Source organism: Cornus florida, unplaced genomic scaffold, assembly GCF_030987335.1.
Source record: "Cornus florida cultivar Cherokee Brave unplaced genomic scaffold, ASM3098733v1 CherokeeBrave_3.0.0_Hap2_Chr05, whole genome shotgun sequence".
Taxonomy (NCBI): Eukaryota; Viridiplantae; Streptophyta; class Magnoliopsida; order Cornales; family Cornaceae; genus Cornus; species Cornus florida.
In genome coordinates this window covers 92,126,056-92,143,105 of record NW_026775575.1, presented here as the reverse complement: position 1 = coordinate 92,143,105, position 17,050 = coordinate 92,126,056, and the positions used below count along the sequence as shown (strand labels likewise).

Genomic DNA, 17,050 nt, shown 5'->3' with positions numbered 1-17,050 from the left:
GAAATATGTTCCATCTACTTGTAAAAAATTACTAATAATAAGTTTATTTCGTGTATTTTTATTGTGTGGACAATATCAATGATGCACCAAATAACGTATCCAAATATATATTGGCAATAATCCATATATAAGTAAAAAAAAAATTATTAGATGAAATGGCGACATGTCATTATGCATGGTGCGCATTACCCAAAAACCGAAGAGGTAAATGAAATATTATGTATTCTGAAAAATTCATTAAAGTTCTGCATAAACTATATGTTGTGAAACAACGATACCCGCTATTATGGGCAGAAATACAAAATAATAACAATGTCCGAAGAGTAAAACAAGCAATTACGAAAAATTAAAACAATCACACACACAAAAATATAAGATATACGTGGTTCACCCAAAACTTAGACTATGTGTATGGAGTGAATAGAACAAATTTCATTATGAAAAAGATGAAGGATTACAATGGTAAATTCCCTCGATCTCAATGTCTCTCAACTGCCATCTCTTGTGTAAGCACAAATCAATTCAATCATTTACTCATATGAATCACTCAACCACACCACATCTTAAAATTTTATTAACGTCAGTATAAATAGTCTCAGACAAAAGAACATAGGAGTGTTGTCTTTTTTGGAGAGTCAGAATATCACAACCCAAATCATTAGGATCCGAGTCATGAAACGGAAAGGATATAAACCGGGTTCCCACTCAAGCCCAAATACAATACTAGGGTAAAGTGGGGTGGAGGATGAGTTGACTCGGGTCAAATTTGTGCTCAAACTAACCGGCTTGAAGTAAGTTTTCCAATGGTACCAATCTCATTCCAAAATTCTAACTGAGTAAGTTATCCCCTTTTTAGTGTGTATTGGTCATAAAATCTCCTAAACCAGCCTATTTGTAGGAAAGCCATTATACTAGGAACCGGAACCTTATGGAATGTGTTTGATTGGTTAAGTTGACTAGAATAAATCCCATTTGACTGACTTTGAGGCAACTCACCCTCCATACTTGTTATGAAATGATCACTTTACCTCCGATATTGTATTTGGACTTGAGTGAGAGCCCAGTCCATATCCTTTCCGGTTCATGACTCGGATCTTACGGATTTGGGTCGTGACACATAAACCAACTTGTAAACAATTTTTACAACTTTCCACGGGAGTGCAACCGGTTCAAAAAAACGCAATTGGTTGCACTTGACGTAAACATCACCGGTTCCCTAAAAGCGGAACCGGACGTGATCTGATAGTAGCCAATGCTTGTTAATGTTCCCAAAGTGTTACTGGTTCCTGTAAACAGAACCGATCACCATATGACAGTAACCAAAACAAATGTCAGAAAAAATTAATAAATTTGATCGCTCCAAGTTCTTCATATAATTTCAACACGTGATTAGGCTCCCGAAACATCTAAAGAATGTTAGAGTAAATGTTGATCATACAAGTCAACTCCTAAGCTAAAGAGGCAACCAATTGTTTTCTATCTCTTATTTTAAATGAGGAGTGCAATTAAAATGGATTTGACCAATCGAAAGATTATTCGAGCTTAATCAAGTTATGAAATCCACAACTCTAGTTCACCTCAAACTCATTTATGAGTTCAGAGACTCAAATTAATTGGCTTCACGATATCATACTCAAGTTAATATAAAGTTGAAAGGCAAATATTACCTTGTATCATTTTTTTTGTTGTTGTTGAGATTAGCATATTATGTTTGCCTCTATCAATTTTTAACGTCAAGGAAAATTTGTTACAAAAATTAGAATCTCGTGAGAGATAAGTGAGATTATGATACATTAAAGAAGTCTGTGAAATATTGACAAACCTCATAATTCCTAACTACAAGAAAATTTTGTTACATAAATCAAAACCTCGTGAGAGATAGGTGAAATTATGATAAGTTAAAGAAGCTTATGTGAAATAATGATAAATCTCATAAAAGAAAAATGAAATTTACCCTTCTATATTTTGATAATAAGAAAAATGATAAAAATTTTAATTGGTTTTAAAACCCACTAATATGTCAATGGTTGAATTAAACTAGTACTTAAAAAGAAAGAAACTTTATCGGACACTATTTATTGTTTATTAGTATTGTCCAAAATCCAATTTTGATATTGTAACATTAATAATAATATTGATAATAATGGCCCTATATGTGGAGTTGGCACGGAGCTCAAGTTGTGCGACATTTATGCACAAACCAAATCCGAATCGAGTAACTCAATTTTGTGCTGGATATTGTGTTCCTGCTTGGGATGGCTTAACCCCTGCAAACAAACACTACCCCTAAAGTGTCGATATAGAAAATGGGAAGCCCTCCCTCGGCTTCCTTCGCAAGTTGCTGAATCAGAGAGAGAGAGAGAGAGAGAGAGAGAGAGAATAGAGAGAAGAGATGTCAGGAATTGGTCCAATCACTCAAGACTGGGAGCCGGTGGTGATCCGCAAGAAGGCTCCCAACGCCGCCGCCCGGAAGGACGAGAAAGCCGTCAACGCCGCTCGTCGCTCCGGCGCCGACATCGAAAGCGTAAAGAAATGTTCTTCTCTTCCCCCCTTTTTTTAAATTTTTCCTTAATTAGGGTTTCTGATTCTTATGCGTCTTCGTTGAATTAATATGTCTTTGATTATCTCATCTCTGTCTCTCTCTATATATATCTATTGACATATGGTGTTATTCTCTCTCGTTTTTATGATTCTTTTTCTTTTTCTTTTTCTTTTAATCTCCTTTTCCTTTCTGGATAGATTTATTTTAGTAGTAGGTTGAATATAGTTTAGTACTGATGTTCTCTGGATTGATATATATTGTGATAATAATATTTAATAAATAAAGACGCAAATTGGCAGATTGAAATTTGGAACTTTAGGGCTTATTTGTATGTGAATTGTTGTGTAGATGTTTATTTTTTTTCTTCCTGTTGCAAAAAGTTCTACAAAAAGATCATAAAGTTTTGGGTTTTGGGGGTGTGGTTTAGTGTATGTTTGACAAATGATATCTGAGTGAAGAGTTAAGTTGGCCTTAATGGTGGTGAAGTTCGTTAATGAAATTTAACAAAAGTATATTGGGATGGTTTCTGGGGACTGTATTTCTTTTGCAAGATATTTAGCTTGTGATGACTCCTATGAAATCTGGGCATGCTTCATTCGGTTAAAGCAAGCTCATTTAAGAAGAAAATGTTTCACGCATTTGGTTTGCATTTTTGTGATATTCTAAATCAAACTGCAGTCAATAAATATTTTGTTCTGTCTCTTTTCTCTCCAAGTATTTGCAGGCAACAGTCGGTTACATAGCTCAGGACTCTGCTTTAAAATGTTTGATTTTTGACAGTTTTGATGAGTATTCAAAATTTTGATCCTATTTGTGTTTATTAACTCCCCCTACAGCAAATGCGGGCACGAACAAGGCTGCCTCTAGCAGCACTTCTTTAAACACTAGGAAGCTTGATGAAGACACAGAGAATCTTGCTCGTGAGTACACAATTTTCTCCTTGTCATAAGTTAATTATCTACACTTGAATCCTCTTGTATGTTTGTGTATTAAATTATGTGCATCTGTATTAACTTATTTAGAATTGTGAGGCACACCACTTTGTTGGAGATGAATTGTATTTTCTTATTTTTTATTTTTATTTTTTTTATTTATATATATTCCTGCTTATTTTCTTTCTTGATGAGGCCTTAATTAAAATAAACTTTTTGGGTGCTATGTTTAGCCAAATAAAAATTAAAGGCACCCCATATTTTAACATACATATTAGTTGAGTGGAAAGGTACCCTAATATAATAGTATGGGCATTGACGTGTTATTTAGTGCATTTTGGTGGATAACGTTGGTAAATTTTGCATTGGTTTTCCATATTTCATTGATGTTTTTATGAACTACAGACACTTGATGTACGCCAATGGTTGCCCATTGCCTTGTCCTAGTGTGGGTTAACCTGGTTTTAAACTCCCTATCCCATACCGCCATTTTGGGGAAATGGCAGCATTTGTATGCAATAACATAAGAGATGGGAAAAATAGCATTTATTGCAGTTTTTGACATTTTCATGTCATCGTGTGCTGTATCTAAATGGAATTTCTTGTGGTTAATGTTGAATTTCACACAACCAGCTCAAATGTTGTCTTTAAGTTTTAGGCTTCTACTAGTGGCACACGTTTTGAAGTTGTTGTCTGTGAGTGCTTCACATAAGTTTTGAAGTTGTTATTTAACTTATTTATGAGTGCATCCTCATTTGGGATATTGAGGAAGGAGTAAATAAGAACTTTTGAAATAATAATTTTAAATTAGGTTATTGGGTTGAATAAATATCTCAAATCATTGAAGCTTAATAAAGATTTATTTTACGAACGTTTAGATTCAGGCATATATAAATAATGGAGAAGACGGGAATATTCAATCCATTTATCATCCTCTCTTTCCGGACACGTTTGGTACGTGGAAATAGAATGGAATTGTATGACCCTTCCACCTTTTGATTTTTTTTCTTCCGTTTGGTGTGCGATATAAAAAGTGAAATAGTCATTCCAAGTCACTCCCTTGGAATGCCCATTCTAACAAAAAGCTGGAATGAGTATTTCTCTTCTTAACAAAAAGTTGGAATGTCCATTCTTTTCTAACCTAAAATTAAAATAACATAACTTAAGACAAAATAAGAATAGTAAAAAAAAAACTATAGACACATTGGAGGGCCCATTGGCATGCATCCAGTAGGAATTGAACCTACGAATTCGCCAATTATGAAATGGCCAGACCAACAAAGGAAATTAATTATAATATAACAAATATAAAAAAAATTATAAATATAAATAATAAATAAACACCTGGCAAATTGGGAGGTGTAGCCGCAATAGCACCAGTTTGGAATGGGTACACTTGATGGTATACAAACTTAAGATGGGTTTTTTTGTCTAATTTTATTTTATTTTTTGGCGACAATTGAATGGACATTTCATGCATTAAGAAGAGAATGGTCATTTCAGTTTTTTGTTGGAATGGGTATTCCAAGGGAATGACTTGGAATGACCATTCCACCTTTAATATCGCAACCCAACGGAAGAAAATAAATCAAAAGGTGAAATGATCATTCCATTCCGTAGGTGTTAAAGGCGCAAGGTGCACTACGACTCCAAAGGTCTCCTAGAACGTAAGCGCAAGGCGCAACCATAAGGTGCGTGTGTAATAATGCATATTATTATAAGTATATAAAGAATAATTAAACTATGGAACTCAAACTTCTCAATATCAAAATAAAGATTTTTGTAACATATCAATTCTCAATGGATTGGAACAATTCAAGATAAGCTACACAAATAATGATAGGATATTTTATATATCAACCAAGAGGATTGGGTAAATTAATACTCATGGATAATCTCATATGCATATGCATTAACCAAATTAAATGTGATTACAATTCTAAAACAATTAAAAACTTTAATCATGCAAACTTTAAACATATTTATCATAAATATTCAAAATCAAGCACTAAATGCAATTACTTTAAGTACTTAACCATAAATTTATGAATTTTGTTAATTATCTTATAAAGTTGAACTATATGATCCACTAAATATGATCATGATATGATATAGAACATTTTAATTTAATAGTCATTAAATAAAAAGGAAAATGAGATGAATTAAATGATTAAATAATAAAAGGTGCGCCTTTTTTATTTATTTATTTTAGCCTAGAGCCTACTAAAGAGCGTGAGCCTGAGAATATTTTGGGAGCCTAACCGAATGGGCTTGAAGTGCTCTAACTGAGCCTTGGTCTATTTTGGAATCTAGGTACGCCTTTAACAACTTTGTTCCATTCCATTCCATTCCCGCATACCAAATGTGCGCTATGATGAAAAAAGAATCCTTACTTTTAATATTGTAATACTATAGTTTTATTGACAAATAATATGAAACAAAATACTTTTCTTCATATTCTTTATTGCAGTAAATGCCTGAATAGATTACTGAACCACTGCATACTCTTTCCCCACAATAATTTTATCAATCATTGACATCAGATTCCAATTATACGCGCATAATCCGATTTATTTCATTTTTTTTTAGTTTTCTTTATCTTAAATAATTCCTCTGCTGGATTGACTGCAATCTTGTTAACTTCTTCACTGTAACTGGTTGGGCCAAGTTTGAACCAAAAGCTAGTGCCTAAACCTCTCAAGAAATAAAATGTTGTGATAAATACTTCCAAGTAGTCTCACACACTTGTTTTAGTTGGGGTTTCTGTTTGGGTGATAATGTGATTCATTGTGATTCAAGGGGGTGGATTTTAACTTTTGACTGGTGCTATAATTGTTGTTATCGTGGGAATTCTCTGGTATTATGAATTCACGATACAATTGATGTATCAGTACTTATAAGTAGTGGAGAAAAACATCAATGGCAAGGTTCAGTGGACTCCACCCATCAACTGGGCAAGTTTGACAGAGCAATGGTGTGTCTGAATCACTCATTCACTTGCATCAAGCATTGTTCTGAATGCTGATGGTTGAAAATGTATTTTTCTTAAAATCTTCTCTCTGTTACTGTGATAGAGCAGAGCAGCGCAGCATTTTTGCAAATTAAATCTCTCTAACAAGGTTCTGCAAAGTTTCAGCATTCCCTTTGTAATGTTGTCTTGATTTTTCCAAATGATGTGTTTGGTCTTTTAAATATCATGCTCTTACTCGTTGCCTGTATCTTCACTTCCACACAGATGATAGGGTACCAACTGAACTGAAGAAAAGCATCATGCAAGGTCGTATGGATAAGAAACTCACCCAGTCCCAACTTGCGCAGGTCTCTCTCTCTCTCTCTCTCTCTCACACACACACACACACACACACACAACCAAAACAAAAGTAAAAATAAAAAAATAATTAAATAGATTTAAAAAAGAAGAAAAGAAAGTCAGTCACAATAGGATACTGACCATGTTGTTGACGTTTTGCAGATTATCAATGAGAAGCCCCAAATCATACAGGAGTATGAATCTGGAAAAGCCATTCCAAATCAACAGATAATCACCAAACTGGAGAGGGCTCTTGGGGTGAAACTGAGAGGCAAAAAGTAATAAATGGACAGAGCAACTGGCAAAGTCAACTATTGGCAAATATTATGTGTCGTTTTGGGTCTTATAAATGGGGTGTGTATGAACCTTATTCAGCACTTGTTATGAACCTTATTCAGCACTTGTTATGAACCTTATTCAGCACTTGTTATGACTCGTCTGTAAGAAACTAAGTTTGAATCTTAATTTCGTTTTTGAGGTGGTTTGAAACTTACATGTGATACATGTATACCCTGGACTGGTATGATTGTCTCTTTATTTTCAATGTTGAATTGCTACTGCAGATTCTGTTCTGCCTGCACATAAATGTATAGTGATGCACTCATGTTTACTTGAACATCCCAAGGATCTGAGGAACAAGAGTTGGAAGGATTGTTGGGCATGTTTGATTGGGACAGATTTCGGAATCCCATCGGCTATGGAACGGAAATTCATTGGGTGTTATTTAGAAATCCTACAGAAAGGGATTTAGTAAAATGTGGTGGTGGTGGTGGTGGTGGTGGTGGTGTTGTGCAGTTCTCGTACCCCATCTCATCTGCTTCTGTAGAATGCCCACTCAATTTCCATAAGACGTTGATTTATCCAAAAAGGAATAAAAATATATTTCAATGCTAAGGTAAAAATTTTGGGAGGCTTCTTGAAATGTTGTTGATTCATTTCTATTTCCAGTTCCACGGGGTACTAAAATGCTAATGACCCGCTAGCAGAAATCATATTCCAGATTTTATAGGGTATTCTTCGGACTGAATTGATTTCTCAAAACTAGAAACATTGTTTTCGGATTTGTTTTTCAATGCCAAATTAGTGCAAATTCACCGGTTCAAGACGAAACTGTTATGAACCATGCTTGTTTGTCACACTTGAGTTAGTAATGAGTTCCGAGTAAGCCAAAGCGAGAGGCACAATTCAAATTAGTTGTCATTGACACGACTTTAACATTTGGTTCAATATGGATTTGAAAGCCACCATACTTGGTTGCCGTGAAATTGTCACTATTAATAAATTGAGCCGAAGTCATGTCATATATAATTTTAACAGCAACATGTACATCATATGCTCCTTCCTGCCACACTGAAGCAGACGGAATATGAAGAAGTGACGGAGGAAAAAAAAAAAAAAAAAACTTGAATTAAAACATCAAAACAAACCGGTTTCTCGGATACACAGATAATAGGACATATATTACTCACAGGCCAGTTTTGTACCAAAGCTGGTGAGGCAAATGGCAAATGCCTGGAATGCTGACAATGGCTGCCTGTAATCCATGGTGAAAGTATCATCTCCTACCTTCCCAAACTGAAGGAGCACTGTTTCCTCATCGCCTTTTCCTCCTGGCTGGCTTTGGTCCATTGTTGCAACCAATTGGAAGTTTTTCACTGATGCAACTGTCACCCGACCATGAAAATTCAAGCACCAACATTGTAAGTGTTCATGCCACCTTGGAGCTTTGTTCCTCAAAACTGTGAATGCTTCATACTCTTGCTTCTTCGTCCTGGAATTGTCTAGAGGATTGTCAGCAGCAGTTTCTCCTGAACATGGGCATTGAAGCGAACATACCATCCTCCTTGGACCTCTTGATTTTAAGAGGTTGAACTTGTAGGAGACCTGTCCAACCTCAAAGTTACCTGCAGGAACTTGGGGACTGATTTGCTTGCTTGCAAATCGACGGCCACCTCTGCTGCCTGAGGGCTTTGCACCACTGTGTGGTGGCTGGCTGTCAAAGATTGTAAAATTGGTCCCGAGGAAATCCGAGCTGCAAAGAATGGGATTGAGAATTGAAACAGATTTAACAAAAAGGAAAAAGGAAAAGGCAAAACTCAAAGTATGCAGACACAATTAGGAAGATCTTTTCATTTTCTTTATGGATGAATTATTAAAATTATAATTTTGTTTCATATTCATGGATTGTTACACAAACTGCTAATGGATGCTGTCAGACAAGACTCTACACATGCTAAACAAGTGTTATATCAACATTTGTGGCTGGTCTATTCAGCAAAACAGGAAATTCGTACAGGGGGTTATTTTCTTCTTTTAATTTTTCCAAAAAAAAAAACAGGAGACTTACAAAATAGTTGATTCCATTTAAGGATTACAATTCTTCAAATTAGCAATGTTTACTGAAGTCAAATATTCCCTATTTGCCCTTGCAATGATTAAGCAGCCTATTTACTAAGATTGATTTCTTTCAACTCCTAATCCCAATAACCCACCAACCACTACAACTTTCTCATCCCTTCAACTAGCACTTTTAACTCATATCTTTTGACTATCCATCCACTCAGTCGAATTCCAATACCAAGTCAGCATGAGGACAAGGAACAATCCTCAAGGAACAAGACCAGCCACATAATAAATCACATTTAACATCATAAAAGAATTACTACCCAAATGAGATTAGCCATTTAACCGGAATATAGTTTTCTCAAGAACTCCATCATTTATAAGATTTGTTTGAGTATAGCTGATTATATTAAAATAATCAGATAAAAAAGATTTTAATGCCCTTGGTCCACTAAATTGGAATTGTCAAATGGTGACATACAACTCAAGCTATGTTGGACTGATTTAGTTGAGGCATTGAACTATAAAAGAGGAAATATAAGTCAAGTGTTCTGGTGACATGGGTAGATGCCACTTGTACTCTTATAATTATTAAAGGTAGAAGTTCGGAAGAAAAGACCTAAGTTAAAAATTTGGCTTTGCAGGACTTGCAAGAAAATATCTTTTTAAAAATATGGAACTCGTATCAAGAATTCATGTTCTTTCCTCCAAAGTTTGATTTACTATTAACAAAAAAAGAAAAAAAGAAAGGAAAAAAAAAAGGATCAGAGAGTAGAAGAATTTCATGCATCAACTGTCAACTGCAGCTACCAATAGGCTCTAGCCTAAATGGTATAAGCCCTCCTCCCCCTTTGGGGTGGTTGATTGTTACATGACAAATTCCAAAAGGTAAAATAACCCAACCATGTGAGTAAATAATGAAATGATTTATCTTGAGCATGTCAAAAAGTGAATTGCCTAATTTGCAGACTAAGAGATACCTTATACGGACTACCTAGAATATCATAGCAAAAAGCATAATGGTTTATACAATTTATCATTCTCTAAGGCTTTACCTTTCCTCCATAGCTCTCAAACATGTGATCTCCAATAAAGAAAATCAATTTGAGCCTAACATTTTCTCAGAGACTTTGCATGCCACCCACTAGTAACTTAACTGCCCTCAAAACTCTTTGTATTTTTCACAATGTGAACTACACTGAATTACATCATATAAACAGAACAACTGAAAGTCATGGTGATGTGTTTCTGCCAGAAGCATATTTAAAATTATTGCCCTCAAAACTCTCTGTTTTTTTCACGATGTAAAATACACTGAATTACGTCATACAAACAGCAGAACAACTGAAAGTCATGGTGATGTGTTTCTGCCAGAAAGCATATTTAAATTTATTGCCCTCAAAACTCTCTGTATTTTTCCCAATGTAAAATACACTAATTACGTCATACAAACAGTAGAACAACTGAAAGTCATGGTGATTTGTTTCTGCCAGAAGGTATATTTATGTTCTACATTTCTTCTTATATAATAGTGGAAAGAGGAAATAAACCTCAGGAGTCAGACTTAAAAGACTGCAGAATAATGAACTTGTCACTATAATACAAATGCCTAGCAGCGGATGATGTAATTTTGAATATGGGAACACACACACACCAAATAATAATAAAATTCATAAATGTTTCTAAAAAGCAGAGGTCGTTCAATTCTCATTAAAAAAAAAGAAGCAACGGAGACAAAACTTCAAACTTTTTCGCTTTGGTAGGCAAAATAGAATCCATTAAGAGCACAAACTCAAAAGCTTTAGGTTAAATTGCAGAAAATCCCTTTGAACTATACATGTGGTGCAGAAATTGAATAGGAATATCTTGAGGTATAGTTCAAGGGCTAAGAATTTGAAGTAGAAGAAAGTTCAGGGGGATTAACTCCCTGAACTATACATGTGCAGAAATCAAATAGGTTTAATGTGAAATAAATAGTTCAAGGGAATTTTTTGTAATTTGAGGTATAGTTTGGTGGGGTTTTCTGCAATTTACCCAAAACCTTATACAAATATAAACCATAATCTAAAATCTACCCACCAAGAAACTAGAGAACATGCTATTCTAAATGCCAGATATAAATACTAAAGTTTTTCAACTCAAATACTAATAAGACAACTGCATTCCAACAAAAGAAAGAAAGGAATCATATTACAGAATGACTCACCTTAGAGCTTTTATTTTTTTTACTAGGTAATATCTTACCTTAACTTGTAAAAAAGAGAAGGAATATCTTACCTTAACTTTCCAACGTAGGCATTACTTCCTTGGGATAGGTCATCAGCATCAAGTGATATGATGTACTCTGTGTGAGCACCATGCCTATACCTTCGTGCCGCTAAGAGAAACTTTCCCTTATTGGTGAAAGCTGCCAAAAATAAGACAAAACTCTAGAAGTTAAAAACATGCAAGATAAGGAAATGACCACAAAAGAAAACTACCGCAATATATAGGTTGAAGAAATCGCAACATTCTTTTTTTCCCGATAAGTAGGTTGAAGAAATTGTACTTGAAGCCTGATATCATATACCCCACGTTGCATCGATGAGTATTCATTTGTTTGCGAGTTCCCCTTTTATAGGTTGTTAAAATTATCACTCATCAGTTTTGAACTTTCATAGGACTTTTATTATTTATTTATTCATTTAATATTATTATTATTATTTTTGCATCAATCAATCATATCAAGAAAAAAGAATAATGAAAAAGGAAATAAATGTTCTGCAAACAAGTAGGGGGCATGAATCTTCACTGAAATCGCTTTGAATCGAAGATATATCTTACACCAAAAGCATAAGAATGAGCACCTATAAGTTGCGCAGCACAACATAAATGCTCCCCTTAATTCAAAATCGGTTTGGGCCCAAAGTTGTAAACAATTTCCTTCGAAGTTCACATTGCTGGAAGAATAAAAGTACACCAAGGTAAACTCTCCTCAAAGTTGGATCGCCTTTTCAGAGCATAAATTCAGTGTCCTCTATATTATTACATGGATTTGTCTAATCCTGTTGAAGCGTTCAATTTTTTCCTTCAAATTTCCAGGGGGTGAAATGATCATTATGTGGCAATTCCAACAATGGTACTCATGTTTTAAGAGGATTTGTTCAGAAAGTATCCTCCTAAACTTCAACTGAACTGTCAAACCCCCCGTTGAACTGTCAGAGAAGGCGCTGACTACACAAAAAAATCTAAACTAATAGAGGCAAATGATCAACTCCAAGCCCACTAGCTCTCGTAATAATATGCTTATATAACACAAATTAGTATGAGGTCAAACAGGCTTATTATATTACGTATTTTCTAAAAATAAAAGATCTTGAGGAACATCTGACTTCTTCAGAACATGACATAGGATTTCTCAGCACTCAAAGGCAATTATGATTACACATCTTCGCATGAACAATGCAATGGCTTTTAAATGTCTTTGAACTTGGGTGGTGGTATTGACAACTTGCGCCTTAACTATCAATTTTCTTTGCATTAGGTCTATAAAAGTATAACTTAAATTAAACTACATGGATAGTTAAAATTGCCGTCAAACAGCACATTTACAGAACACTTTTCAATTAGAGTACTATAATCCTCAAATATGAGAGAGAGAAAACCTTACAACCAGAAATTAAAGTATCACGATTAACAAAAACTCGATGATCCACCCCTAACATAAGAGATAGAAAAACACTTCCAACAAAATCTAAAAGGGACCAAACAAAGGGCCAAACTCTTTATTCGTCATTTTATAACACAAATCACTTATAAAAAAAAAAAATTGTTTATAATATAAGTCAAGTGCCACAATTGTTGTGGATCCCTCCAAAACACTCAATGAGAAGGCGTCTATAAGATTATGAAATTTGTACTAAATTTCCATCACATGAAATAATTCTAATTTTGGCAGAGCTCAAATAAAAAATCTCACAGCGACTTACGAAGAAAAAGCTGCTGGAAAAATATATCTTGTAATGAAGTCTCTTAGTAGTTAGTACAATACATTCTTCCAACAATTCCAAGTTTTATAAACTTGTATATGCATTATTATCCGCCCTATACATGAACAAACACCTCTTATGCACCAGTTTGGTTCACTTAGTAAGAAGAGAGAAAAAAAGAACGAACTTGTTAGAAGATAAAATATTGTTACAAGACCCATAACTACAAAGAAAATATTAATTTTAAGCTTTCTCCTCACTTTTTTCCTTTTCCTTTCTCCATCTGATTTTGCTTCTCTTCTTCTCTCAAATAATGAACCAAACAATGGGAGTGTTGCCTCTAAACATAAACGAGAGGCACAAATACAACATAGGATTTTTAAATTTTAATTTTAATATGTCAACACTCAATATGCTAGAATAGTATGACCAAACATGAGAACAACCAAACCAACCATTCATCTTTTTGAATTGATACAGAAGTCAATATTCTAATGTAAAACTGGTAAATGGAACACTTTGCATAATAAGTCTGACTATAGATGGTCAAATTTTAGACTTAGTCAAGCTGACTATAAACACCTCCTTGGTATGTCCCTACTTGAAAGTTGGGGTAGGGTGATTGACAAAGTCATTAAAGATGTCCCTTTCTAATTCTAGTATTGATTAAAAAAAAAAAAAAAAAAACTCTCGGTTCTGACATAAAAAAAGGAAAATTTTACTTACTAGCGTTAAGAGCAAGATAAAGGTAGAATGTTGAGTTTTTCTTGCTCCGTCTTATAACACACTGAAGTGGAGAGTCACGGGGCCCCGGCTGCGATAAAAGTAACAATAGTTAGACCATCAACCCCCAAACTAAGAACTTCTCTATCAAGTCAAATCAACAACCAAAAAGCACCCGATCCACCGAAATTTCCATCTTCCATTTGTAGGGTAATATGTCAACTACAACATTATGACAGCAATATGAAAAAAAAAAAAAAAAAAAAAAGAAAAAAAAAAGAAAAAGAATTCACTTGGGCCTTATCATATTCTAAAGACATATTTCATGTTTTATTTTAAGCTCACACCTGCTCCAGCACTCCAATTTTTTAATTTGCTGAAAATTTGCCCAAAAATTACTGGTATTACTGTAGCAACAATTAGGTTTTCGGAGTATCAGTTTTTGCTCAAAATTAAAATGCAAAAAACCCAGAATTCAAGTAAATCCTATAGATATGTGTGTGAGTGTGTCTGTCTCTCTAAATACAAGACAAATTAGCAACTGAGAATTGAGATAAACAATCCAATAAAAGACAATAAATCAACTAAATTTTCCCACATAGGCTAACCAAGAAGATGAACCAGAACCCTAAATTAGACCAGATACACTAAATCAATAATGATAAATCACAAAAAAAATAATAAATACATAAAGACCAATGAATTAATCACAAACATTATGAAAAAGCAAATTCCAAAAAAAAAAAAAAAAAAAAAAAGCGCCCAAAAATAAAACCTGTTTAAGACAAGAAGGGAAGGTGATGTTGCCACTGTGAACTGGAGACCTAACGATCTCTCTGGTGACTTCTCTCCACTTCTTGCACACACAAGCGCATGCCACAACGCTTCGCCGATTGGGCCACCGGTCCTCGCTCGCTTCCACTCGCCTTATGATCTCTCCGAGAAGCTCAGGCAACAAAGTAGACCACGAACGGCCACGACACTCTCGATCTGTAGAATTCGATTCGGCCTCAACGATGTCGTTTCCGTCGTCGCAATCCCTGTCATCACTGTTCTGCTTCGATTCGGTTTGCTCAGTATCCAAGATTTTGAGCTCTTTAAACGATTTGGAGAACACAAAGGACCGACTGGTGATCCTCCGCGAGAAGAAGCACCTTTTGTGTGACATTATGGTCTCATCCAGAGCAAGAGACGTAAAGAGAGAGAAAGTAGAGACGAGATATAGAGGAGAGAGAGAGAGAGCGAGGGCGAGCGGGTAAGAAAATGACAGAAAAATTTTCTAGGAACAGTTGAAAAGGTGTAAGATATATTCACACCTTGTCACAGATATTAAACGACGGTCGAATTGAAAATGAGGATTATGCTTTATACTCTGCAATCTGACCCGGAATCAATCCGAATGTTGATGGATACTGCAATGGACATGGTCTGTTATTTTTTAGTTTCGTGACAGCCTGTATATATAAGAGTGAAGATCTGTTTCACTTTGACTTGGTCTGAATCATAAAATGCAACTCTAATATATATATATAATAAGAGAGAAATAATAAATTAATAAATAAAATACACACACTTTGACTGGTCTTATTGACGTTATCAAGCTCAAAGTTGAAACATCTTGATCGACCTTTGAATTGGTAAGTAACATATCATATCGTTTGACATGTTCTCTATATGTACTATATACGTTTATTTGTGTTGAGACTTGAGACAATTGGTTGGTTTGTTTAATGAATTGATTGATTATACATATATGTATTGAGACAATTACTCTATGAACATATGGGGTTGCCTAGATATTTTTTTTTATTATTTATTTTACTGGAATTAAAAATTTAGTCCCATTTTAATGACTTTTAAGACAATTGGTTTGATTGTTTAATGAATTGATTGATTATACATATTGCCTAGATATTAAATTTTTTATTTATTTTATTGGAATTAAAAATTTAGTCCGATTTTGATGACTTTTGAGACAATTGGTTTGATTGTTTAATGAATTGATTGATTATACATATTGCCTAGATATTTAATTTTTTATTTATTTTATTGGAATTAAAAATTTAGTCCGAATTGATGACTTTGTCTTGTCAAATGGTAAAAATAATGATGTAAAAATTCTAATTTTGTTGAGAATCTAAATTGTTTTGTAAATTATAATGAACCTTGGATTCGTAATTTTAGTAATGAGTGATGAAATTTGTTTATTACAATTTGTCATAATAATAAGAATAATATTAGAAGTTCTAATTTTGATGATAAAATAAATCTGCGAGAGTTAATAATGGTGGGATTTATTTGAAGGTGTGGATGGGGAAGATTTGTGGGGATTTGAAGGGTAAATTATTAGAATTTTATATGAATTGTTATTATTAGAATTTTATATGAATTGGTATTGAATGAGCTTTTATTTGGACTTTTGGAGCATATTTAATTTGATTTGTTCAGAACTATATATTTGATAAATTATATATATTTAATTTTTAATAAGTGGTAAAATGTAAATACAAATAATTGTGGTTGAAATGATTATTTAAAGTAATCATTAAAGGCGGTAAATTTGATAATTTCATTTACTTCTCCAAACATGCTTGTTTGCGCTTCGATTCTGAATAGCTTTCCAATTTTATGCATCATTTTAAATAGCTATTTGAAGGTATTTTTTATTTTAGCTTCTTGTTACACATGAGATTCTAACTTATATATAGGCATCTACTATTAACTTGGTTGACAAGTAATTTTCTCAATATCATTAACCCATGGCGTCATTTGATAAGCATTTACAAGTTTGCTGGGATTCATCATAGTTCTTGATTCAATTTGTCCCATTTCAGTTAAGATTTGAAGCATGTTTTTATCATATTATTTACCATGACATTTTACAATAAGTAGCTTGTTGTTCATACTTCTATGAATGCCTCGTGTATAAATTAAATGCTACATTTATAAACGAGTCATGAATGAAATGAGATTAATCAAGCTGTAAAGATTTTTGACAAATTAAAAATCTTCTTTATTCAATTGGTTGACTCGCATCAAAATACCTGACCACGCCTCTTGGGGCTAGGGCTAGCTCCAAGTCTGAGGTCGTCTATGATCCTATCATTGGAATGTTTGTGATGGACAAGGCGAATGATATTTAGAGAAGTTATAGTCCCACCTATCCAATGTCAACTTAATTTGGTTTCTTTATAGGTATATATATTTTTTTGACAAAATTGGTTCGTTTGCT

General features: G+C 34.0%; 2 protein-coding genes across 2 annotated transcripts; one reads left to right on the top strand and one right to left on the bottom strand.

Annotated features, from left to right (window-relative positions):
* Positions 1 to 2,319: 2,319 nt before the first annotated feature.
* LOC132307627 (multiprotein-bridging factor 1b) lies at positions 2,320 to 7,277 on the top strand. The gene is made up of 4 exons (XM_059805437.1): positions 2,320 to 2,534; positions 3,379 to 3,462; positions 6,710 to 6,792; positions 6,947 to 7,277. Exons 1-4 carry the CDS (start codon positions 2,393 to 2,395, stop codon positions 7,064 to 7,066), a joined length of 429 nt encoding a protein of 142 aa, XP_059661420.1. The 5' UTR covers positions 2,320 to 2,392; the 3' UTR covers positions 7,067 to 7,277.
* A 736-nt stretch (positions 7,278 to 8,013) lies between these two features.
* On the bottom strand, positions 8,014 to 15,054 carry LOC132307624 (tubby-like F-box protein 7). The gene is made up of 4 exons (XM_059805434.1): positions 14,594 to 15,054; positions 13,822 to 13,909; positions 11,405 to 11,534; positions 8,014 to 8,816 (listed from the first exon to the last, which is right to left on the bottom strand). Exons 1-4 carry the CDS (start codon positions 14,984 to 14,986, stop codon positions 8,246 to 8,248), a joined length of 1,182 nt encoding a protein of 393 aa, XP_059661417.1. The 5' UTR covers positions 14,987 to 15,054; the 3' UTR covers positions 8,014 to 8,245.
* Between the last annotated feature and the right edge of the window lie 1,996 nt (positions 15,055 to 17,050).